The 26,230-nt window shown below is 39.3% G+C and overlaps 2 protein-coding genes across 14 annotated transcripts in view; both read left to right on the forward strand.

The window, feature by feature from the left end:
- Positions 1-525: 525 nt before the first annotated feature.
- On the forward strand, positions 526-11,110 carry fam3a (FAM3 metabolism regulating signaling molecule A). Of its 4 annotated transcripts, none has more exons than XM_058409767.1 (10): positions 527-843; positions 1,531-1,587; positions 3,099-3,206; positions 4,373-4,396; positions 4,486-4,609; positions 5,754-5,812; positions 6,825-6,875; positions 6,955-7,039; positions 7,240-7,366; positions 9,107-11,110. In XM_058409767.1, the coding sequence occupies exons 2-10, from the start codon at positions 1,575-1,577 to the stop codon at positions 9,203-9,205; spliced, it is 690 nt and encodes a 229-aa protein (XP_058265750.1). In that variant the 5' UTR covers positions 527-843; positions 1,531-1,574; the 3' UTR covers positions 9,206-11,110. The 4 variants fall into 4 exon arrangements, with proteins under 4 accessions (XP_058265753.1, XP_058265750.1, XP_058265754.1 ...); XM_058409768.1 differs by lacking the exon at positions 527-843 and adding an exon at positions 1,105-1,315; XM_058409770.1 differs by lacking the exon at positions 3,099-3,206 and having other exon boundaries at positions 526-843.
- A 1,982-nt stretch (positions 11,111-13,092) lies between these two features.
- The window catches only part of si:dkey-151g10.3 (serine/threonine-protein kinase WNK3), a 53,352-nt gene continuing 40,214 nt past the window's right edge, over positions 13,093-26,230 (forward strand). For 8 of the 10 annotated variants that reach the window (XR_009206729.1, XR_009206728.1, XR_009206730.1 and 5 more), the window contains exons 1-2: positions 13,093-13,566; positions 23,823-24,695. Coding sequence is in view for 7 of the 10 variants with exons in the window: in XM_058409455.1 (XP_058265438.1) it covers positions 24,075-24,695 (621 nt within the window). In the remaining 3 variants the exon portion in view is untranslated. The remainder of the gene's footprint in view (positions 13,567-23,822; positions 24,696-26,230) is intronic. The other 2 variants (XM_058409461.1, XM_058409462.1) reach the window with 1 other exon arrangement.

The following is a 26,230-nucleotide window of genomic DNA, read 5'->3' on the forward strand; positions in this document are numbered from 1 at the left end:
ATCAAGAAGATTTCAGAGAAGATCAGGTGGTATTTCACCTCAGTGTACTTAGCTGGTACCAACTTATGCCACATACTATGGACTGTGTCCAAAGGAGGTGAGTAAAACTGTGAACGGATCATGCTTGCCTAAAACAATTCATAGATAGCCTGCACAGACAGATAATTAAGCAATAACGAAGTACCATGTTTTTATTTATAAACTCTTGGCATGTGGTCATGTTACAACATACCCCACACATGATGCAGTGGCATAAGTTTCAACATTTCACTTCTCTTCTTTTCTGGTAAATAATAATAATAAAAAAAAACACATGTTTTATTTAAACATATTTAAATATATTTGTACCAGACAGAAAAAAAAACGTGAAAGAAATAAATATGATTTAGATCCTAATTATTTTTCCACAGACTACAGAAAAAAAACACACCAATGTAATGCATACAGTATATGAGCAGACGAGAGAGAGAGAGAGAGATATGAAATGCAGGTATTTAAGGGGCAGGTGATAGCGTGCGTCACGTGGTCGATGACGTATTCTCTGGCAACAAAACCCGGAAAAAGTCTCTTTCGCTCAGATGCGATGTAATATTTGTCGTGCTTGCTTCAAGATCCGTTACTTCATCTTGAACATTCACCGTTGAGTGAACAGATCAGGACGTTTCCTTTGTGCATGGGGCTTTTAAAGGCAGTGCGAGTTTAGGAGATGATTTGATCATGTGCGCTGCGGTACGCTTTCGGCACAGAGGAATCAGTCACGCGCGCACTTCACTCCGTCTCTGCTGCTTTCCGGAAACTTTCTGATTGAAGCAGAACAACACCAAAACACTCAACACATCCACGGTAATTCAACTTTTCCTTGTCATTTCGTGCCAGTGACCTCTATCTGACACAAGATCGGTTAGCTAGCAGCGAACTTAGCCTACTAGGTAGCCTTAGAAACGCGGACACGTTCAGAGTTGCCCGTGTACAAATCATCTCATCCCGGAAGTGGGGGGTGTTTATGGTATGTTGATCGCATCAGGTGCGTTTCTCGGTCGTGTCTCAAGAGCGGGGGTGTTGGCTTACATTTTGCCTCGCGACTTGTGTCTTTAAAACCGCATGTTCTACTGCTTGAATGTTCAGTCATGGAAACCAATCCTGTGTCCCAAATTATGCTCTGTGTTCTTCAAATTACAATACATTATGTGTATTCTGTGCTAGGAAACCTTTACACACTTACCCGTTGCAGTGAATTGTGGGGTTTTGGCAGTGTGCTGGACGCTTCATTATTCTTTTGGATATAACTACAAATCCCAAAAATCCTGCATTAAGTGTGAGATTTTAATCTTGCCCTTTCCCCAAAGTGGGTTTTTATATCTCGCATAACATCTTAATTTTTGTTTTAGATCATTAAAACATCTTTTGGAGTCTTGATGGAATGTGAGATAAGGGTTTGGGGAAAAAATGTGGACATTCAGGCAAGAAATACTGGTAAATCTCTTCTGTCAATGTGTGTGAGTAATGTGTTTTCTTTCTCGTCTTAAATAGGAGGCTCAGTTTGTATACTGAACAAGATCTGCAGTCTGGATATCATGAGGCTGGCCGGTGTGTAACACTTTCTTTTTGTGTATCTGTGTTTTATAGAGTTTATGGGTACATGGTGTATATCTTTGTATATGTAAACCACTAAACTGAGCCATTTAAAAGGGTAAGCAGTGATACAAGTACTTCCTGTAGCTCCAAAGACAGACCATCTGACCAGAAACAAATGCCACTACTAACAGAAAATGTACATGCTCCGAAGATCTAGAGTTCAGTATCCAGTTTTCGTATCAAATGGACATTTTCTGCAAACTAAAGCCTTGACCATCCTTATGGGAAACACTTCAGGGGAGAAAGAAAAGTATCCCATTGTCCTGTTACTGATTATTTACCCATAACAAGATGTCCTGTCCAGTTTTATTCCTTACAATAGGACTGTGTAAAAAAATCTGTGGTGCTACAATGTGATCACTGAAATACTGGTGCAAGCTGCTAGGAACTTGTTCATCCTGTCTTCACAACAACCTGGATGAGTTTCACAAAAAAAAGCCACGTTAGTCTTTAAGACTACACCTTAACTCGCAGACATGGGGTAGTGAAAGAATCCAAATATGTGTCATGTGTCATATAAGTGGTGCAACAAAAAAGGACACGCCTAGATGAATACTTTTCACTGCTTTTAGAACTCTCTGTTGGGTTTTTTTTTGTGTGTTCACACAGAATGGTAAATAAAGTGCATTATCCTGCTCAGTGTTGTGGTAAATCGGAGGACTGTCCCGGGGTCAATAAATGAGGTGGAAATACTGAACATATTGGGATTACACACACTCTTATTTAGGACTTAATCTTATTTAGGAAACCGGAGAACCAGTAACCTGAGCTCAGGGATGCTGCAGCTATGATACGGAATCATTCACCACACCACTGTACCACCCTTCATTGAAAATTTCTAAAGGTCTAAAGACAGATTCTTATATTATTCCTCCTACCAAATTCAATTTGGGTGCAGATGTTATACACACATGTACGTGTGTAATAGAAATGATCCTCATGTTATATCAACCAGTCCTACTTAAATGAAAAAAATCAACCAGTTGGCAGCCACAAAAATGGGAGGAACACACCATTCATTCTTAGAATCAGCATTAATCTGATGACCTTGGGGTCCATGATGTTTGCATGTCAAATATTTTCCTAAGTGTTCATGTAAACATTTAGTATTTTAAAACATGTTCCGTCTACGAGTTTCACAGAATTACAGCATCTAGCACTGCTATCCAAAATAGCCAAAATGACTCAGTCTTCATTCCTCAGTTACTTGACCATTTTCCATATAGATCACCTTAGTGACTGTTTTACGCGCACAACATGGCTTCAGGAATGCACTTGTTATGGTTGGTTCAAGCTTTGAAAGCTTGTCGAGTTGAAATTTCCGAAATGAAAATGAGTATGCGACCACATTTGTGCAGCTTTTATGCAAAATGGAAGTGGGATACGAGACATGTACCTGAGCTTAGGCGTGATGCTCAAAGTGTTCATGGTTTAATGTCATTGTCTCTCTCTGTTCCTCAAAGGACCTCTGCGTGCAGTCGCCGTCGTCCTCCTCGTAGGCTTGACTTGGCTTCTGGCAAGTTCCATTCTAGGAGGAGATAGTGGTTCGTTCATGAAAATCTTCTTTCCTGGTGAGCAGAAGAAAGCTAGAACTGTTTTTTTTTATTTAATTTAATTTTAATTTTAATTTGTCAACAGCTTGTTTGTCTGGCTTGTTGCATTCACAATGCAGAACAGGAGATGTACTGTGTGTATACAGAACGTTATACCTCTGCAGAATAGCTCAAATTGAACCCAACTAATACTACTACTGATAATAATAATGAGGTTAGCATGTTTGCCTCACACCTTTGGAGTGTTGAGTTTGCATGCTCTCCCTGTCCCTCTGAGGTTTCTAGGTACTCCGGTTTCCATAGTAGTATGCATATGGATGCTGCATGTGTTGTGGGCTGATTGACATCTCTAAATTGTCCCTGGTGTGTGACACTGCACTGCGATAAACTAGCATCATACCCAAGGTGTCCCCTGCCTTGTGCCCCGAGTCTCCTGGGATAGTATCCATGTTCTCTATGACCCAGTAGGATAAGTGGTGTAGAGGATGGATGGATGGATAATATTGAGCTCCTGAGTGCCACAAAAGCTTTCGTTTGCGAGTTTGAACCTAGTTGTTGAACTGGCTGTGTTTTCTGGGTGGGAGGGATCATGTACTCTTTCTTCCCTGTCAGTTACATGACCCTAGCCAATCATGGCCTTCTTTAAGCTCACGTATGAGGAAGAAGCCAGAGGCCCGTTTTTTCTCAGAGTGTTCAGCAGTTCGAAAAGATTTAGTTAGCTGATGTGAAATCACAACTCCATTAATTAATATTCCTTTTATATTTTTCTTTGCTTATCAAGCATTTTTTAAAGCAATCATGCACGGATGTGGCTCTGTCCTCAGTTTACTAACCAGTGCTTGACCACACCTGCACCCACAGCTGAGTTTAAAGCTCTGTGATCAGTCACACATGACTGTTTCTGTGAACACTTACTTCCCTCATGAATACCTTTATGTACACATCATCAGTGCTCTAGTATTTTTTATTTTTTTTATGTCTGTATGCAGTTTGTCCTGCTCTATGTGTTCACGGTCTTGTAAACTCACTTGTCACTAAATGTGTTATGATGATTTATTCTGTTATTCTAATGCCATTTACACTTTTGTTCTACTTGTTACACTTATTGCTCTTTGGAGTAGTTTATTAATATATCCAGCTCAATGAGCTTTCACTGATCTTTTCTGCCTTTCTGCTATCCACAGGTGCAGAAGAGGAGCCCACTCCAGGTACAAACTCTACTCACTGGGAAATCTGCCCTGTATATTTGATGATGAAAAATTTGGTTTAACAGTGCTCTCTGTGTCTTTTGTCCTAGAACCATGGCAACACAAGTACAAGTGCGGCCTCTCGGCCCCATGTCCTCCGAAACACCTCGCCTTCCGTTTGGTGTCCGGAGCTGCAAACGTTATCGGACCCAAATTCTGTCTGGAGGATAAAATGTAAATATATTTTTCAGACCACTTTTTCGTATCGTCAGAACGTCTCTCATTTCCATCTTTACTGACTTTGTAATCCTGTCAGAGATTCAGCATGATGAAATATACCTTCTTTATCCGCTTCTTTATCCATCATTGTCTTTAGTCTCCTTCCTTCTACTTTATAGGACTGTAAGACTTCACATTCATCCTAGTTAGAATATAGTGTTCAAATGAACTCTTAACAGTTATGATGTTATTACACTAAAGGGTGTATTGCTACAGGAAGATAATCAACCAGACGTGTTATTTCTGCACACCAATTTGTCAAAATTCTAACATTGTCATACTTTTTTTTTTTTTATCCATTTACTGTCGCGGGTTTAATATTATGGAACCCCCCCCACGAACATTATAGCAGCTATAAACAGTCATTCTGTCAACAGCTCCTCTCTTTTTCCTGTTTTGAAGAGAAAAGCCTGGTTATCACATTACTTATAAGACTCCTTATCAGAAACACTTAGGAGTCTGTTAACAACTTCGCATATCTGGAAGTTGAGACATGTCCACTGGACTTCTTTCTAGTTAAATCGAAACGTTTCACTACACATCAGTGGGCAGAATTTCACAAATTTGTATCCTCCAAGGTCAAGTATCCTCCCCTCCCTGGATAGCCTCGTTCTTTTCGCATAAAACTACGAGATGATTGAGTGTTTTTTTCCTGTACCTGTTTGTGTAAGTGTCCCTTCAACAATTCCCTGTGAAGGAGCTGTTTTATAGAAATGATCATGTTTAAACCTAGCATTAATCAGAACATGCTTTTTGCCTTGGATGAAATATTTAAAACAGTTTGATATGTTTGCAATTTCAAACAGATAACCTTTCATCTTATTCATCATTTGTCTGCTATCTAACCCTATATCTGTGTGTACACAAAGGAGATAAACATGAACAAAAGGTATATGTACATGTCTACGCTAAGCAAATGTGCTAGAATTTTAACCCCGCAAGCTCCAAACCGGTTTAATCTATGCAACTATTATATTTCAGTTCAAGATCAATTACTATTTGTTTAAAGACATTTCTCAGCCTGGAAACCAGCAGAAGTATGCCTGCAATCCATTACTAAGCAAACACGATCTGAAGACCTTCTCTATTGTTCTTTCAGTCTTATCAGCAGTGTGAAGAACAATGTTGGCAGAGGACTTAACGTCGCCTTGGTAAACGGTAAGACTAAAGCTGCAGCTTTACGTGTATGATTTATGATGAGCAAGAATGGTATGCATTTAAACTACATGGTGATGTTTTATGTGAAGAGAGTCGAAAGCCTGCACATGCTCCATTGCTTGAGAAAACAAATGATCTGGTATTTCTCATTTGCCTCAACAGTGCAAGATAAGCCACGTTTCCGTGCATAAAGCGCTTGTTGTTTGGATAATGTAAATGAGACATTCTTCTGTTCCTGTTTTGGTATCTAGAAAGGATCAGTGTTAAAAGTGTCATAGTGCAAATATAAGCTGCATCCCAAATGACATACTAAACGGTGTGTATTTACACTATGCTCTGCATACTCTACCACCCAGAAGGGTAATATATTCTACTAACAGGATGTATAAACCAGCCGAACGCAGATACAGTGAATTTCTTTTTAATGTAACAAAATTAATCACACATTGTAGGCTTATTCAAAAGACATTTGTAAGATGTCCACCACCATCCTGACATTTTCCTTTTAGTCTGAATTAATGTGATGTGTAGCAAGGAAGGAATGAAACACAACATGCAGTTACAGAAAAATAATGACAAAGTGGTGTAATGGAATCCTATGTAGCATTCATTTTGGCACCATTCAACAACAGCATGTGTTTTATTTTAATATTTTTATTAAGTCCTACTTTATATCTATTTGTAGTCCCATTTCAATGTTGCGGAACGTCTGCAAGACAACTTGGTTAGTCCTCTCTTGAAATTAGATATCTTGAAGACAAAAACTCTAGGTTTTCATGTTGCCAGACCTTGGAACACAAAAGTCCCCTGTCGTGAACAGTTCAGTTCAAGAGCAATAACAATATTTATCATAATAACAATATTTATCCAATTGGATGTGCTATAGGGAATATATTTAGGTGGAAATGATATAGAATATACATGTATATTTTTAACTACCCTCATGCTTGTTTGTTTGGGGGTTTTTTTGTATAGGATTATGATGATACTAATACTTTGTTCTATTTCTCAGGGGTCACTGGAGAGCTTTTGGAAATCCAAGCATTTGACATGTGGGAAGGAGGTTGGTTTCTTCAAGTCACACCTGTTCGATTTCCTCACACTCTGAATCCTGACGTAACAGCCATTCTCGTTTTCCACAGATGTGTCTGATTTGCTGAAGTTTCTGCGACCTCTCCACGAAGGAACCCTGGTGTTTGTGGCATCCTTCGACGATCCAGCCACCAAGTGAGCGTCATGTTTACTGTATCTGCTGCACACATCTTAAATCACTTCTCTTTCGTGTAATGACTAAATCAATAACGAAATGCGAGGCTGCTCCATAATCACGTAAACAAATCCCTATCAAATCCCAGTCTGGCTTTTAATAAGCACATAATGTTTCTTTGGAGTCAGGAGTTAATGGCTAACTAATCTGAGGCTTTCAGGTTGAATGATGAGGCTCGGCGGCTCTTTGAGGAGTTGGGCAGCACGGCAATAAAAGAGCTCGCGTTCAGGGACAGCTGGGTGTTTGTGGGAGCCAAAGGAATAGAAAACAAAAGCCCGTTTGAGCAGGTAAGTCCAGCGATTATAGAACTGGCCAAGAAAGACACAATTTAAAATAAAGTATAATTAAATAAAAAAAAATTACAACCAATAAAAAGTGACTTAGAAAGGGAATGAAAGATTTTGTATTCAATTTGTAACTCACACAAAGCCAAAAACAGATGTATAATATTTATCATTATTACTATACATACATGTACATAAGTTGTTGTTTTTTTAAATAATATATTTATTTACATTTTTTGAAAGTTTATTTTTTAAACTTACCATGAAAATATTTACATTCCTTAATTTTTTCACTTTTCTTTGACTGTTATTACATTTATAATGCTTGAATGTGTTTGGTCATAAGGTGTTGATTTGGTTTCCTGTAACAACAGCTCTGACACTACTTTCTTCTGAAAAAGCAATTCCCAGTTTTATAATAGCACCCTCCTTCAATTATGATACCATTTCTCCGTATGGTAACATGTTTCACGGATGCCTGTAGGGTGGACCCTCCCTAACTGTCGTGCAGTTGTTAGTGTGCTGACATTTTCCACGAGGAGACGTTTATTGGACATCGTTGAACGAGTCTCCAGTGTCAGTACTTCGTACCAGTCAGAGATAAAGCAGTAACTTTCACAGGAAAGCATTTAGAACGTCGCTGTTTCAATAGCTGAATTGTTTTGTTTGACTTTAAGAGAAAGAAATAGGTGAGGAAGGAGTGCTGGTGAGGAAATTACTGGCTCTGGCTATGGTATTAGAAGAATGGAACAACTCAGGATTTTCTAGCTGCATTGCAAAACCTGTTTTTTTTTTTTTGTTTTTTTTCCTTATGTGATCGTCACACAATGAGAAGCATGTGCGATCCACCTATTACTATATCAACACATGAAATAGAAACAAAAATAACTTCACAATGTTTATTCAGGTATTAGAACTAAAAGTGTATACCAACGTACACTTAGCTAAAATCTTACAAATGAAAACTAAATAGACTTTATTGCCAAATGTTTTAGGACATCTGCCTTTTACAAGCACATGAATGTAATATGGAGTTGACCTGCCCTTTGCAGCTATAATAGCTTCAGCTCCTCTGGGAAGGCTTTCCACAATGTTTAGGAGTGTGTTTATGTTCCACTAGAAGCACATTAGTGAGGTCAGGCACTGATGTTGAACAAGAAGGTCTGGCTCGCAGTCTCCACTCTAATTCATCCTAATGGTGTTCTCTCGGTTTGAGGTCAGGACAAGGTGCAGGCCAGTCAAGTTCCTCCACACCAACCACGCTCATCCATGTCTTTATGGTCCTTGCTTTGTGCACTGGTGTGCAGTCATGTCGGAACAGGAAGGGGTCATCCCTAAACTGTTCCCACAAAGTTAGGAGCATGAAATTGTCCAAAATGTCTTGGTATGCTGAAGCATTAAGAGTTCCTTTCACAGAAACTAAGTGGCCAAGCCCAACCCCTGAAAAAAAAAACACCTGAAATCAGTGATTTGGAGGGATGTCCCAATATACTGTATTTAGCAATATAGTGTATAAAACAAAAACTCTAATAAACACCCACAGTGACTTATAAGTAAGAATGTTTTTAAAATATAAGTGATAGATTTACCAGTGTGACGGTTGTAATCATTTTTTACCCAAAACATACAGTATAATACTGATTAATAATAATAAAAATAATAATAATCATAATAATAAATTAATTTAACATGTATATGTTGAATCTGTGTAACAGAACCTCACTGTTTCTATTTTTCTTTCAGCGAATGAAGAACAGCAAAAGTAGTAATAAGTACGAGGGCTGGCCGGAGTCTTTAGAGATGGATGGCTGCGTTCCTTTACGCACCCCACTAGAGAGCTAATCTCTCGGACGAGCAACACACAAGGCAACGAACTTGACCACTGACTAAACTCTTGGGATAATACTACCTAATCGGTTTCTAATTGATGGAAATATTCTGATATCTTTCTTGTAAAAGTGAGCCTGTAACAGGACAGCAAATGGAGAAAGAAGAAAAACACTTCTTTCCATGAAGTATGCAGAATACTAGTTATGTAAAAGGCTAAAAAAAAATGTACAGCATGTACATTTCCATGTCACTATTCCATACCTCCGTTGACCAGTGGTACTTTGTGCTTTCTGGATAAATGTGTAATATATAGAAACATTTTTAGTAACTGGTGTTATTGTTAGGCAATAAGTAATGCCTGTCTTTTGTGTTCAATTTTGAATATTTTTGTTTTTTGCCATAATTTAAATGAAGTGTGGCTTAATGATGCTGTGAAAGTCATATGAACCTTATGATTAACATTTTATTTTATTTTTTTCTTTCCTCATTTTATAGTAAACATAAGAAAATGACTGTGTTGCATTTTAGGTAGAGCTGTTCAAATTAAACATGAACGTGGTATTACACAAACTCAATAAGCCTGGTACTAAAATAAGTTGTTTATTTTAAGTCTTGTCAACGGGTCATAGGTGGTGGAGTTATGAGCCCGTGGCCACTAGAGGGCGACATAGAATCAAGAATGTGTATAAAGTCGAACAATGTCCAAAAACAACAATTTTTTTTGTATATACAGTATGGAGATGGCAATGCTTATTTTATTAATCCCCATTAAAAACATAGAATAGATTTTATTGACACATGACTGACTGCTTGGGTTTATAGTGATGAGAGTTGAGCTCCCTATCAGATATTACATAAACTGTTCAACTTTATAGCTATTTATTATTGTGTGCGCGCAGTGTTAAGGTATGAGAGGTTTTTTTTTTTTTTTTTTGGGATGCAAGATGCTTCAGTGTGTGTTTGCCTTACACCTCCAGGGTCAGGGCTTCAATTCCCACTTCCACCATGTGTGTGGAGTTTGTATGTTGTCTGGTGGTGCAAGGGTTTCCTCACGGTACCTCTGGGATTTCCTCCTCCATTCCAAAGACATGCATTGTAGCCTGATTGGCTGAGTGTGGATGGGTGTGTGAGTGTTTGTATGATTGTACATTGTGATAGACTGCCATCCTGTTCAGACCCAGACCCAGTAGAATAAACAGTAAAGAGGATGGATGGATAGAAGGTGCTTCAGATAACATCCTTTATTAGCTATGCTAGCAAAGTGTAAGAGTGTTGACCTGTGTGGACCTTTTGTGTGTTTTTTTTTTTTTTTTTTTCTGGTGGATCAGATGGTATGGAGGGTTTATACATTTTTAGATGCCTACAGAGATGTTCTATGGTTTTTGACTGGCACACTCCAAAGAGACCAAAATGACACCAGTATTCTCTTGGCTGTATGCTTTGGGTTGATGTAATGCTGAAATGTAAACCTTTATTTCCGAAAATACCACAACATTTTCTGTGCCAATGCATGAAAAAGCATTCCGACTACAAAAAAACCATTCCCAGTTAACAGCTATAAAGTGATCTGTGTTCTCCAAAAGCCTTAGATGTATACTAAAAGCTCTATCTCCAATGAATTCATTGCTTTACATTAAAGAATGCGAGTAACATCTTTCTGATACCAGCTTTTATAGATATATTGACAATATCACTCTGCACTAAAGACTCCTCCATCCAGTCTCCTATCACTACCACTGTTTCAGCAGGACATTTCCATGACTCTTCTCTCATCCATGGATGCCCCCAGTTTCGGAAAGACATTTAGACATAGTTGATATCTTTTTTTTTTTCTTCCAATTTGATTTTAAAGCATCAGCATTGCCAGTAAAAATGTAATGATTTCAACTACACAAAAATAAATGTAACGTTCTATTATCCTGTATTTGTTTCACTTTTTTTTATATCAAATTGAAGCCATGTAAGTAAAACGTGTTAATCCTGTTAAAAGATGTTTATAAATTGGTTCTCACAAATATTTAAAACTGCCAGGCCACACTACACAATTCCTGATATGGTAATACACAAAATAACTGAAAAATATTTAATTCTTTTTAGATAGGAAAAAAAAGGTCACTCTCCAACCTTTGGATAGACTTGGATGTTTCCTTCAGCATACAGGAGGAATTAACAGTGCAACACACAAATGTATAGAGGTCTCAGGAGGATATATAAAACATTTAACAGATTTCATAGATTTGGTGCTCGTTCATTTCCATATGTTATGCTGCTTCTGACAGAAATAAATTATTAAATATTTTTTACCCATTAGTGGTTTGCTGTTATACACTGACCAGGCATAACATAATGACCACCTGCCTAATATTGTTCTGGCCCCGCTTTTGCTGCCAAAACAGCCCTGACCCATCATGCACTGTGTATTCTGACACCTTTCTATCCGAACCAGCATTAACTTCTTCAGCAATTTTAGCAACAGTAGCTCGTCTGTTGGATCAGACCCCACATGCATCAATGAGCCTTGGCCGCCCATGACCCTGTCGCGGGTTCACCACTGTTCCTTCCTTGGACCACTTTTGATAGATACTGACCACTGCTACCCTACAAGAGCTGTAGTTTTGGAGATGTTCCGATCCAGTGGTCTACCCAAAACAGTTTGGCCAGTGCCAAACTCGCTGAAATCCTTACACTTGCCCATTTTTCCTGCTTCTAACACATCAACTTTTAGGACAAAATGTTCACTTGCTGCCTAATATATCCCACCCACTAACAGGTGCCATGATGAGGAGATAGTCAGTGTTATTCACTTCACCTGTCACTGCTCATAATGTTATGCTTGATCGGTGTAATTTTTAATCTTAATCTGTTCACACTGGAATTTAGAAATGATTTGTGATGCTACTCATGCAAGTTTCAAGATTATTTTAAAGGTTTTTTTCTAAACCCTCTTATTGCTGTAAGAAACTGAATACTACTTAGGAGAACATACTGTATTAATGCGTCATTCTTACGTGTGTCCAGTCGAGTGGTGTGCTCTTTTATTATGTCAAAGTTGAGAGTCTTCGTTATGTCAATGTCGAGTCATCTCTAATTATGATAAATACAGTGAAAAGTCAGCAAATTTGTGACTCGAGTCCAAGTCATGTGACATGGGTCAACAACGCTGCATATTATTAACCGAGACTTTGGATTAAGCAATCTGTATCGTCAGCTTGAGAGAAATAATGTTATATATAGTTCATACACTGGTGTAATTAAGCACTTGCTGTCCGTTAAACGAATTAGTTATCCTACTGCTGTTTGCATAAACGACACAGCGTACCCACTCGCGAGCTTGGGTCCAGTGCGCGTTCCCGAGCAGGCGGGTAGAGCGCAGGAGCGCGCACCTTAAGCCCTCCCCATTCTGTCTACCGGCTAAAAAGCGAGACATGCAGAGAAACAGACAGTTCGTGACAGCGCTGCTGCAACCTCGTTGTAAAATAGGTTATGTGGAAAGAAAAATATGGAACTATGCATATGCATACCGCTCGGAAATATAACAGCAGTTTCTGCGTCAACTATACTTGCATCACACAACATTAAACGTAAAAGTATGACGTGTAGTTCCAACATATATATATATATATATGATGTGTTAAAAGAAACATGAAACATTTGTTACTGGAGATTAATTGAACTTCAGGGTGATGACTACCTCCAGTAAGCATCCTACTGTTGATTGTTTTCCTATCAGCGCGCGCCCTGTTTTGTTTTAGAGCTTGGTGACGTCACACGGTGGTAAGTGAGTCAGTACTTATGCATTCCTTTCTACAGATTAAAAAAACCCCATCTACGATGCCTCTTATTTACTCGCGTGCGCGTTCCCGAGCAGGCGGGTAGATACGCAGGAGCGCGCACATTCAGCCCTCCCCATGCCGTCTACCGGCTAAACACACCGAGATATGAGGACAGGCTCGGTCCGTGACAGCACTGCTACACCATAGACACCACCGTCGCTTTGTGAACTATGTAAAATAAAAAAAGAAAAGAAAGGAAAGAAAATATGGAACTATGCACATGTTGGCTTTATACCGCTCTGCATGAAAAAGCAGAAACGTTAGGAGTGTTCGTGTGAGAATCTGTGTGTGCGTGCGCGTTCACCGGGGATTTAACCACGGCGCTCAAACGGGGGACATAGACGTTTTATAGCCAAGGAATACACACATTATTTTCGGGGGGCGGGGGAAATGTGTTTAATCCTCGTTTCTTTTGAACATGTTGTGGAATGTTGCCGAATTCATGGGGCTGTTCAATGTTAAGGAATAAACACTAAACAGCCCGCTTTTGTTCCCAGCCCGTTGATTATAAACACAAACGACGGAAGATGCCTCATACCGGTGAGTAGCCTCTAATATCGATTTTTGCAATAAATAAATAAACATCAGCTAGAGACTGGGTTAGCTGAGAATACATTTCACAGGACGAACACACAGCAGTGCCAACCATCGCACAGCAATCTTCATCAGGCTAATGTGAACGGGCTAACTGCTAATACTGACAAGGTGCATTACAAACATGTACGTTCAGCCGTTCCTCCGTCTCTAATGGACTTGCCAGAACACAGCATTTGTCATGTAGTTCATGAAATTGTCGCAGAATAAACGTGTCTTTAAGGTTGGTGTAGTAACAGGTAGGCACCATCCATATTGCCAATTATCACTGCTGCATCTCCAGACTCAGGTGTTTGTGCATGTTTATGTTCACTGGCGTAAAAAAAAAACATCCTGTAATGATATAGCGACGCTGTGAACTTTACATGTACTCAGTCTTACAACATTTTGCTCACAACATCGCTTCGTACAAAAGTAAATCATGGCTTGTAAACAATATAACAAACATTAAAAAAAAACAAATTCCCTTGTTGAGCGTGTCGCTGAACTGCGCATGCGTAAAGATGCAATAGTCGTTTTTCAATCTATTACTTATTTACATAAACTATGTAGAACAGTATAACAAATATTGCGGTATAAGTGCCGTGACTCCAGGACAAATGTATTATGTGGTTGGAAAAGAAACCCGTTTGGAAAAAAAAATGATTTCCGGTCAGGAATGCTAGTTTGGGTTTTGTTGAGCCTTATCTTAGTCATTGGGTGCGTCTCAATCAGTTCCCCAGCTCCCTAGATCGATAATCAGTGTATAATGTACACTAGTTAGGGCACTGGTAAGGACTCATTACACACTGGGACAATGATGACTCAATTCGCAGCGGCATGACTATGTACTCGTGTTGTAAAACATCACCACTAGCAATCATTAACACGCTACTTCAACACTCTTAACAGATCCAAAAACAGTCTTGAATTAAATTTGCTATTGATGCATAACATTACTCAATTCCAGCCATCTCTGCTGCTGTTTATTTTAGCGTCCAGTAAACAGCCCATCATTTGTTTCTATAGACACTACTGCACGGGCCATTATTGCTCCTGTGGGCGGAGCTTTGTTAATAGATGGGAATGAGAAGCAGGGGTCGAAAAGATTTACTTACAGTCCCTGTAAAGTTCTTTGAAATGCAGTCGGGGCGGGACCATATATTGTGGCTCCGCCCCCTTTTACAACTGTGTACTTGACAGATTTCACTTTTGTGGCAGATTTTTCTCCACCACTTTCAGGAATTTGTGAGCTCGCTTCAAAGTGAATGAATTCAAGCCAACATTGCCTTCTTAACCAGCTTACCGATGGAACGATGCATAAAATAATAGAAAGATTATGCCAAAAACTGTTTTTATGACCCATAAAAATCTTAGGTGCAGGACACTTCAGATTCTAGGGAGCACTTGATTGGACTTCAAGTCTCACGAGAAGCTGAAATGTGCAATCATGTCATCAAAATTGATGATCTATATTAGTGGAAGAAGGAAACTATAAATTTTGAATGCAAATGACTTCTAGATGCAAATTGTATCGTTATAGTATAGTTTTGGAGTACCTTATAAGCCACAAAACGTCATGCTGCTCTGTCCCATGTTTAGATTTACTTAGTAGAGTAGTGTTTAAGTAATGAATGAGGATATTATTATTATTTTCTTAGTTTTTAGCTATAAGCTGTGGTGGTCTGTCTTTGTGTTGCATGTAAAATATTATCTATTAGTTATTATCTATTAGTCTGGATGATGTCATTATCTTCTCTTTGTGTTGTTGTTCAGTGCAGTAATCCAGAGAGTTATACTGCAATAAACTTCAGCTTCTTTAGAATTTAACATACAAGAAAGATCGAGCCTCAGCCGATGTCTGTAGTGCAGCAGGGGGTAGTAGCTACAGCACTGAGGTGCGTCGGCTGCTATCCCATCTGCATGCGCTGCATTCGTATCGAGTAGCAACATGCTGCCTGAACTGTACCATGCATGTGTTAATGTTTTTTGGCTTGATTCAGTCTGCTGTATATGCATAAACATTGCATGATATCAGACTTCAGTTTACTTTGCTCTGTAATTCCATCTCATCAGACTCCTCTGAGTCGAACAGTTATCCACAACCAATGATATAATATTGAAGGTTTTTTTTGTCTTTGTAATGTTGTATTTATGCAATCAGTGATGACTAAGAATTAACAAATGAAAGTGAGCTGACATTTTTTTCAATTAATTAAACATTTCCTTTTCTCATTAGATCATTAGTCATTATGCCATAGTGACACATCTGCAAAGAAATCATAGCATCATTTTAACTATAATCTGAAGTACAAAAATTGTGATGTTCAAGGATAGATCTTTAGCTTGCGTTCCTTGAAACAATTGTTATATGTCTTGAGCTTCTTCAGCTTTTTGAAGCCAGGGACATCTTTATCTGTAAAGTAAATTCCACAGAGCCCCTTATTATTTGGTCTGTTTCATGAACATTATTTAAATAGAGATTTCTGTTAACGAACTTTCCACCTACAGAACACATTAGCCCTGAATGTGTAATAAAATAAATGATAGTCACAAAACCCCTGGTTATGCTTTATGAACCCCCAACCCCCCAAGCCTGGCCTACTGATTTCTCCAGCCCTGAGGCTGTGTGTAAGATTCTTTGTGGACGTCCATCACCTACTTTAATTAAGTGCTTTATAACAGAACATCCGGTTAGAAAATCATTTTGTAAAATTTCAGAAGTGGATAATTCTTGTAATTGTGATGGATTGTGTGAGATTAGAAGCAAAGCTGCTTTACATGATCATGTGTGAGGCTCTCAGCTCTTGTGTTAATGCAAGACTTCCTGTACTTCTCACCAATACTTTTTACAGGTCACTGTATTTAAATAGTAGATTTTGGGATGTGATTCCTGTGGCCCATTAGCCAGTTGTAAATTGTTGTCTATTTTGTAATCATATCTCTAACTAACTGAAACTGATTTTGAAATGATTTTTTTCTTTTGCCTTTTTAAGGCTATTAATAATAATAGAAAAGCACATCTAATCTTTATCTAATATTCATTTTAACCATCTTATCTTTTCTTTTTCTTTTCTTTTCTTTTTCTTTTTTTTGGGGGGTGGGGCTTAATCAAAGCTTTTATTCATGTTCACACCCCCACAGCATATTTTGTCTGTAGACAAAATCCCCCACAACTCTCATTCTTTTTTGTCTTTGCCAACCCCCAACCCCAATGTCACACTGTTGTTTTCATTCACACAAACACACACACGCACATTTTTTGCACCCTTACCCAAACCCCCACCCCCCAAAACCCTTTACGTCTCTGCCTTGATGTCCCCCCCCCCTCTCTCTCTCTCTGTGTCTCCCTCCACCCACCATCCCGTCTTGTCCCCTTTTTCATCAAGCTACATCATGTCTCACGCCCTTCTCCCGCCTCTCGTCCACCCTCCCGAAACACACACAGATACACACTGTGTCCCCTGGCTGCCTCTTTGTCTGCCTCAGTAAAACAGTAGAGCCTGCTCAGGCCTGAGGGATTAGCGTGTGTATACCCGTGAAGTGAGCGATGATGATAAAAAAAAAAAAAGTGGGCAGAAGTAGGGAGGGCTCATCAATGTGCAGCTCCTGTTGTGTTTGGTTTTTCAGAGCTCTGTGGGAGCGGGCGACACTGCCTGCAAGAGAGATGATATGAACCATGCTGAGTACGTTACTGTGCCAGGGAACATCACGAGCTAAGGAAAGCCACACTTGATGAACTGCTGCTCCACAGACACCTGTGAGATCTTCGTCTCTTGTACAAACGAGTTAGGAAAAGTGTCAATCATGCCGTGCAGTTTTGGCTCATATGCGTAACACATTTCAGACACACCCGTCCATTTCACTGCTCTCTGTTAATACAGATGTGTTGGGTAGAGATATGAATGTCATACTGATCCTGTTCTGTAAGCAAGTCATGTGTAAGCACTAACATCTTAGTGTTTTTTGTTTGTTTTTATATTACTGGAACAAGCTTAATTATATGAAACATGATAATTGGTTACGATTTTGATTATCTGATTTTTCTTAAAGCATATAATTAAATAATTCATGCATTTTTTTTTTTGCAAGAGAGCCTGCAACTTACATTAAAAGTGAAATCCCCCCCCCACTGAATAACTTGAATAACAGCTATATAGTTATATAGTAATTTGCTGTGTTGATATGCTCTAATGTTTTATATGTTTACAAGGTTAATGACATGTGCATCAGACTGAAAGCGAGAGGCACGATGTTCTGTACTCATTCTGTCTAGAGGCTTTTATGAGAACTCCTTGCCACGAGGACATACAGTAAACAAATCAGCTCCTGTTTAAACATGAACTTCCCCCTCTACCATGCGTTGTCTGTTTTGCCTCTTTCCTTTTTACATGCAAGCACCTTTGTGTGCTTTCTAGCCTTTGATTTTCTCACAAAGTACATTTAATGGGGTTGTAATCCGATCAATTTCTTCGTACCTATAATATACCAAATCTAATGGTTGTACCCATGTTCAAAAAATATTTATGCAATTGGTGGGTAGCACCGTAGATTTGCCATCTCACAGCTCCAGAGTCTCCAATTTGATCCTGAGCCTCGGGTTACTGTCTATATAGAGTTTCTGTGCATGTTTTCCACTTGTGCGCATGGGTTTCCTCTAAGTTCTCCGGTTTCCACCCACCTCCCAAAAACAAACCATAATTTGGTTGACCACTAGGTGTGAATTAGCGTGTGAACGTGTGTGCATAGTACGCAGCAGTGGACTGGAATCCCATTCAGAGTCAGATCTGGGATAAGCTCCAGTTCCACCGCAACCCTAAGCAGGATAAAGTATTTACTGAAGATGAATGAATGTATAATAGCATTGCATTCTTTGTATGTTGTAACTGGAACGTTATTTAATTGAAACTCTAAGGCATAAGAGGCAGTGTTATTTTTATGGATATAATGCTCACAGGGCAGAAAAATTAAAGTGTTTTGTTAGCTGTCTCATCTTGCAGTGTCAGTGCAATTCTGTGGTAACAGTTTACAAATTACACAGCCATATTGAAGCAAAGTGTCCGTGCAGTAATTACAGAGTGATATTAATGACATAACACAGTATGACCGAGTAAAGTATTTCCCTCTGACATAGTGTGAGTTATGCAGGCCAGAATACATTCCAGGTTCACAAGAACAGCTAGACTATACTTGAGAGAGAATGTTTTGCTCAAGCCTGATGTGAACAGCTGAGTGCTGTTGGTTTTGGACAATTTCCCCAAGCTGTAATTTACTGTTCTTAATTGCAGTCTGCAAAGTTCATTTTGGGAACCGCCGGGCAATGGGTTTCAGTTTCTGTCTATCGTTATTCAAACACTTCCGGAAAGTGTTTGATTTTGGTTATGATCCAACTCCAGCGTCTAAGTGCCATCTGCTGTGCAGGTGATATCTGGATAAACCAGGTCTTAATGACTATTAGTAGAACCTGATTTGCCACATGTCCTTAAGGAACATGAAGGCCCACATCAGCAAGAAGAGTGCTTGAGAAAGAGATAACAGTGTGTTACTGATGACTGCTATCTGGTATTTGCACAGTAGCACACAATAATAGTGTAATTGATACTTTTGCATTGTGGTGAGTCTGATAAAGGAACCGCAGACAGGCTGCATACAGCTTAGACTGACTAGATTAGTTGAATCATCATTAAACATCCTCTCAGCCTGACATGGTGGTATCTGACTGTAATATTAAAATATTGGGCCTGAAAGAATTATTCTGCACTGTTAACATTTAAAATATGTGGATAAATGTTTCCAAAAAATATTCTTCCTTCCTGCTGACTTGGTACTTCTGTTTTGTTTTGTTTGTTAGATGTTCAGAATTTAGTAGAAGGAATGTTCGTCTCTTCAGGGATGTGTCTTCTGCCTAAATTTAATATTCAAACATACAAAAGACATGTGTGTTTTTAAAATGAAAGAATTACTGCCACATTCTTCCTCTGTTAATCCAATATCCTGTGAAAAACAACCACTGATTAGTGTAAGACCTCCTGTCAAGCTCCTCCCACTCAGTCACCTGACAAAACACTCACCTCTTTGCATACACACTGCTCACTGTAAACAACCTGGACACTCCCGTCTTACTGATGCTGGTGTTTGAGCACAGCCTGCTTTACAGATCTAAACCCTCACTACTCGGTTTTCTATCCAGTCCCTGACCTATGAGTGGTCAAGAGCATCTTTCCAAGTCTTGCCACTAGACATAAGCACTATTTCTGCCAGTGGCATCTTAGAAACCACTCACGGCCAAAATTGGTTCTCTATGTCTACATTATTCTCTAAATAATTCATCCATTTCTTTCATTTAGTAGTTTGCCTGGTAATATAAAATTTAACACATAGTACATGAAATGTTTGTTTACTCGAACCAGACAAATTAGTTTGTTCCTTTTCACTGCAAATAGGCATTTGGTCCATTTTACATATTAATGTTCTGAGATTATTTGTTATTCTTTCCTTTCTGTAGACCCTGCAGCATGTATGAGGCACATGGTTGAGGTCACGTGATAGGTTGCAGATGGTTAATGGTCCTGTGGAAGAGTAAGAGGGACTTGTGGCTCTTGATATTTTGCTTGCTGAATTGCTCTGAGCAACAAAAGTTTTCAGTACAATGTTTTTTTACCTTTTGTATGAGAGAGAGAGAGAGAGAGATAGGCAGAGTAGGAAACCACATGCTGTGTGAAAAGCTTTTTAATCAATAACTTCACTGAAATATTAAGTCAAAGTGACAGACTGGCCAGACCAAATTGCCCTCACATACTGAAAAATTGTGAGCAGAACATGTGCACCATGAAAGGTGTCAGATTTGACATATTGAGATATTGTGATATATGCCTGCATATGTCACAATATCTCAAAATGCCAATGTCACAACCTATATTACACTTAGAATCTCTGTTGATGCTGACTATCAGTCATCTGTCTAAACAAGGCAAATACTTCAGGTATGTTTGAACTGATTCTACTTGCAAGTTTAGCCTATAAAAATGTATACGCTCTATAAAACGCTCAGTTTTTTTGTTATGTAAAAATGAAACTAAGGTAAATCATGTCATAATTTTGAGGTGAGGGGAGAAAAAGACAAAACATACAATAACCTGGTTGCACACTAATAGTAAGTACTAAATTATCAGTTTGTTAAAACACCTTTTACTTGTAATAGAGTCTTCTTGGGAAGGAGTCTTTTCTAGAGAAGTAGCCCCATGCCATGATGCTGCCACCACCATGCTTCACTGTGGGACTGGTGTTCTTTAGGTGATGAGATGTCTTGTTTTTGTGCAAAACATATCTTTTCAAAAAATCCTACCTTGAGCTCATCTCATACATTTAATATCTGCTGTAGTCCACGGTGTCTTGGTGTCTTTTACTTACGTTTCTTTTTCTTTTTAACAATAAAGACAAGCAAAACTGAAAGACCTACATTCCAACCCATGTGTTGATGGTTACAGTTCAGCTGTAGGGTTGCTTTAAGATGACAAACAGGATGTCCACAGGTTATTAATCTACAATTTTTTTTTGTTTCTGTCATAATAAATAAATGAGTAAAAACTAAATAAATATAAAGGCTGCTCTCCTGAAACTTTCTGTAAGGAGACATTTATTTTGTTCTGTCCTTTTCTATTTTATACAAACCACTGTAAATGATTATGCAAATGATTATCTTGCATAGGCAAATTACCATATGACATCATCCAGCAAGTTTACAAGACCTTTGAGCATGCTTTTGTTGAAAATTGATGGTATTGTTGACATAGGCTGGGATAGCTTTTGTCATGTTAACAAATCCCACACTCCCACAATCCCGGTGCTCATGAAAGCATGAAATTTTCTGATAAAATTAGGTTGGATGGATAGATGGCTGAATAAATGATTGATAAACATGAATGTTTTATTGTTCTGCCCCATAAATCACTCTCACTGATCCAGTCCTGAGTGATATTGCGTAGAATTTAGTGTACAGTTTATGTTCTAGTTCAAAACAGTGTAAATGCTGGTACAGGTGTCTGTTACTATAATTAGCCCCTTTGTTGAGCAGTCATCTGAGGTTGCACACGGGTCAGCCTGATACGCGCTGTCAGTGTGGAGGATAGAGGCACGACTGCCTCAGACAGATGGACAGCGACAGTGGAGAGATTTCACCAGAGGGGAGAGAGACAGACACACACATGGGGGTAAACAGAGACACAGAATAGACTGTCAGAGGCAGACAGTAAAACCTCGATTGGATTTATGCTGCTTTTTATGACCAGATTATTTGCTGGCTCAGGTTTTGTATGTGTTTTAAAAACGATGATTCAGTGGAAATAATCATGCAAATATGATGCAGCAATCTGTAATGAACGTGAAGTGCAGCGTGGATGATGTAGAGCATTTTAGGTCACTGCAAGAGAGACGGAGGCTAGACAGCACCCGATCATCCTAGGGCTTACTCAATGTTAATTAAACCATGAGAAGCAATGAAAACTTGGTGTAAATGTGTATAAGGAAACATCTGATGTCATTAAGGATGCCATGATGTCTAAGTAGGACTGAAATACTGCTGATCACCTTTAATATACTTATTTACTTTATGTTCCCCTGACAATGATCCACCGCTTTTACTTCAGGTCAATTTGGCATTCCCTCGACTTATGAATTATTGACATCTTAAGGGCTTTAACTGCAGCATCCGTTTTTTTTATGAATCATCATTATGCCCATCTCTGACTTTGGGTCAAGTAATGTCCGTTACCTGCCTTGTGGTCCAAATGCTACCTGGAATTTCTTAAGCTATTTTAAAAGCTAAGTTTCTGACATGATGCGATTGCCCTTATGGAGCACTCAGCCATGTAGGAGCCTTGGCATACCCAAAGTCTCTCTGTACAGTTGTACGTGTAGGTTAACATTTTTTGATCTACAATAGTGTCTTTTTTGACATAATTAAATTGTCAGTGGTGTCATACTGTGAGTTGGGATTGTGAGCCATTAGGCAGTGAAGGCAATGCGAAGGGAAGTGGAAGGCTGTCTACTGCAGGTGCTCTACGAGCAGCGGGGCTCGACCTCTTCACTCACACAACGAAGTGTTAATGAGCCTGACTAAAATTTCTGTCCAAATGGGCCAGACATAGAATCTCTGTACACTTGCAGGGATTTGTAATCTAAAGGCTTTGTGCGTTATGTAAAGTGCTAAGATGGGGCTCATATACAGATCTGCTGAGTCATTAATGATTAGCTGCTTGTGGTGTGTGGATGAAGTGGTACTGCCTGTTGTACTCAGGAGCATTTGTTAAAGGTGCAGTTGTTGTTTTTTTACAGCACTGTTGAAAAGCTTGATTCAGATTGAAGGTGTTGATTCATTTTCTATACCAGCAACTCTAGCTAGGTTTCCATCCAATTCGCATAAAAATGCATGGATGAAAGCACAGCTTGTGACGATAGTGCCATCTGCAAGGTTTATATTAATGCACCTGCTCTAATAGATTATCATTTCTACAGTAACCACTTTCTCTGAGGCTTGTATTCCAGACATTCCAGATAAACAGACTGAAAATGAGTGTGGCCACTGATATGGTGTACTTTTTCTGTGAAGAGGTGTCTAGCAACTCCACTGTCAGCACTTTGTAACAGTCAGAGCAAAACAGTGTAACTTTAAGTTTTCAGAATGGGGAAAGTCTTCAGGACCCAAGGGCTTTGCAGTGTCTCAGTAACACTACAAGCAGGTTTTTTTTTGTCTTTTTAACTTTAAGAGAGCAATGAAACAAAAAAGGCCGGTAAAGAAAGGCTTAATTTGCTTAACTCAAATGAACTTACTTTGTGGATGTTTTAAGGCATTAAATATAATATAAAAAGTATGATGTGCTGTTCTTTAATTAATAAAAAAAAATTGGAATGGCTGGAAAGGTACAGTGTTTATACAATGATACATTACAGGATGTGCTGTTATTGGAAAATTACAATTTCAGGGTGGCAACACACCACTCATGGCAAGCGGTAGGCTTTCAGTTTCTAATCAGCTGACTATATTTGGTTATGTTCAGGTGAAATAAGCCACAGTCTTTTGCCTAGGACCGGTTTAGCTGACTATTTGCTGACATTTTCTATAGGAACCTGTAAGCATCTGTGCTTGTTTTGCCTTTTTTCACCTTCACAGTAGTCAGTCCTGATTGATACATGCAGATGACATCTACTTCTCCTTTTTTTTGTAGGTTTTACCTGAAGCTGTTGAGAGAACACCTTAAGAGAACAGCTTCCAGTGAGCAACATTATTTTGTATTTTCAGCTGCTGAATCTGTATTACTGTAATGACTATAAAGTAAAGATCAGCAAGTAGGAGATGGATGGAAGAAGCATGCTGACTAAAAACTGACCTAATTAGAACACACCAGGAAGTGCTTTCTATGTGTCTGTGAATCAGACCAAACGGAACAAAAAGCCAGGAGGGAAGGAGTTTTTTTATCATGGCGACTGACCCAGGAGAGCCCACCGGCACGGAGGACTCATCCGGAGAGCAACCTGATGGAGAGAGAGGGGAAGAGAACGAGTGGACAGGGAACCAGTCAGCCAGCCAAAGGGAAAGCAGGACTTCGGAGAGAGGGGCTGGAAATGAGGAAGCATCAGGAGCAAAAGCAGCAGGTGTTGGGAGGGAAGAAGGAGAAGCAAACAAGGCACGAGAGCAAACATCTCTTCCGAAGCCTGAGAACAAGCGCTTCTTTCGGAAGAGTGTGGAACTCTGCGAGAAGGATGAGGTCTTGGAGGAGGAGGAGGGCCTTCATAGTGTCTCTCACCCTGAGCTCCATGACTCAGACTCTGTCTTCAGTGCCGGAACTCAGCATGTCCCCGCTGATGGCACCCATGGTGGCGGCCTAGACCTAGAAAAGGGAGCCCCGTCGGTCCCCAGACTAAAGGGAAAGGAGCGCGAGTCTGAGCAGGAGGAGGAGGCTGAAATGAAAGCTGTGGCCACATCACCTGGTGGCCGCTTCCTTAAGTTCGACATCGAACTTGGCCGAGGTGCTTTTAAGACGGTTTATAAAGGCCTGGACACAGAGACGTGGGTGGAAGTGGCCTGGTGTGAACTACAGGTAAGTGCTGCTGTGGATAAGTACAGTAATTTATGTTAGCAGTGCTGTGTGTCAAATTTGACTCTTTCTGCAGTTTCTCTCAGGATTTGCTTCTTTGGGATAAATAACTATCTGTTTTTAAATCTTTTTGTTTAGTTCTGAATGTAAAAGTGAGACTGTGTTCACATCTCATTTATGTTTCTATCGACATCATGTTCACATCTCTGTAAGACTGCTTGTTATCTAAACATGAAATTCTGTGATCTGTTTTGTGTGAGCTTTAAAACTGGCTCGACAGTAAACAGGGCTGGACCAGAAAACAGCTTTGCACACAGTGCTGTGTGGTGCAGTAGTATCAGGGCTGCTGCCTCGCTGGCTTCACTGTGGTGTTACCTTCTACCTAAAAATAAAGGTCTACAGTACAGTTTGTTATTGGTTAAGTAGATCACTAGTTGAATATAAAAGTCTTTTATAATCAACATTATAAATTAATCAGCTTAATCATTGCCTCCTTAAGAGTGGCTCCAAGTGGAAGATCAATGTTTTTTTTTAGTTTGCCTGTAATTTAGCAATATCCACTTTGTAGGATTCCTGTCTATATTTAAGCAAACACTGCTAAAGCCACAGATTTTTACCTGATACTGTTCGCCACTGTAACTGGCAGACGAATTTTACTGGTCAGTTCAGACAGGAGGACGCGTCTGTCTGATTATCCAAATTAGAAACGACTGCTGCTTTTGTAAAAATGATAGAACTGAAATTACTGTAGATTTTTCATTGCACATTATAAGTATTCTGAATGGAATAAAATAAATAAAATAGTTTTATTGACAACTCTCAAATGGATGAACCGGCAGCCTTGAACAGGCTGCAGGTAAATAGTATTATAATCTGTAATTTTTGGATCAGTTTCAGCTGTATCATGTTTTTCTTCCTAAGTGCTCCGGTCCAGCTAGAATGAATCAGGATGCTGTTTCTTGGGACTTGGTCTGGGCCTTTTGGAGAAATCTTAGCCTCTTGTATTCTTGTTATTCTTTCGAAACTTTTTCACAGTGGGGTGCCCTGAGACGCAAAGAGAAAAGAGCTTCAGAACCACAGCTGAATAGCTCCATAGTTTACACATCGAAACTATCCATGGGAGAATGGAGTGGATCCCACTCAGTGCGCAGCGAAGTGCAGAAATTATGTGGTCAGCACAGTAGAGCTTCTGTCTTTAATGTAGACTTGTTTGTCTGTTGAATGGTCCACAATACACTGTGTTTTCGAGCAATGCCTTATTGCATAAGTGATTCAGAATTTGTGGTTGCTGCCAATGTGTGCATGCACACAGCTGATTGTATAAGCGTCTGTATGGCTGTAAGTTATCGAGCATGGCGTGGTCACAAATGTTCGGACGTCACGTGAATCAGTGTTATGTGCCAAGCCAAATGAACCAAATTCCAAGGATACCATGGCAGATTGTACAGTGTAAAAGGAACAATAATAATTTCTGTATTAACTTTTTGATTCTGTTATTTAAAAATAAAGTACCCTGAAATGACCCAACATAAAACATT

Source organism: Hemibagrus wyckioides, linkage group LG15 (assembly GCF_019097595.1).
Source record: "Hemibagrus wyckioides isolate EC202008001 linkage group LG15, SWU_Hwy_1.0, whole genome shotgun sequence".
Lineage (NCBI taxonomy): Eukaryota > Metazoa > Chordata > Actinopteri > Siluriformes > Bagridae > Hemibagrus > Hemibagrus wyckioides.

What these genes read in the sequence shown, in the direction of transcription:
- fam3a (XM_058409767.1), top strand. An exon ending in TTCTGTCTGGAGGATAAAAT is followed by an intron (nt 4,610 to 5,753) that starts GTAAATATATTT and finishes TTGTTCTTTCAG; the next exon opens with TCTTATCAGCAGTGTGAAGA. An exon ending in TTCGACGATCCAGCCACCAA is followed by an intron (nt 7,040 to 7,239) that starts GTGAGCGTCATG and finishes TGAGGCTTTCAG; the next exon opens with GTTGAATGATGAGGCTCGGC.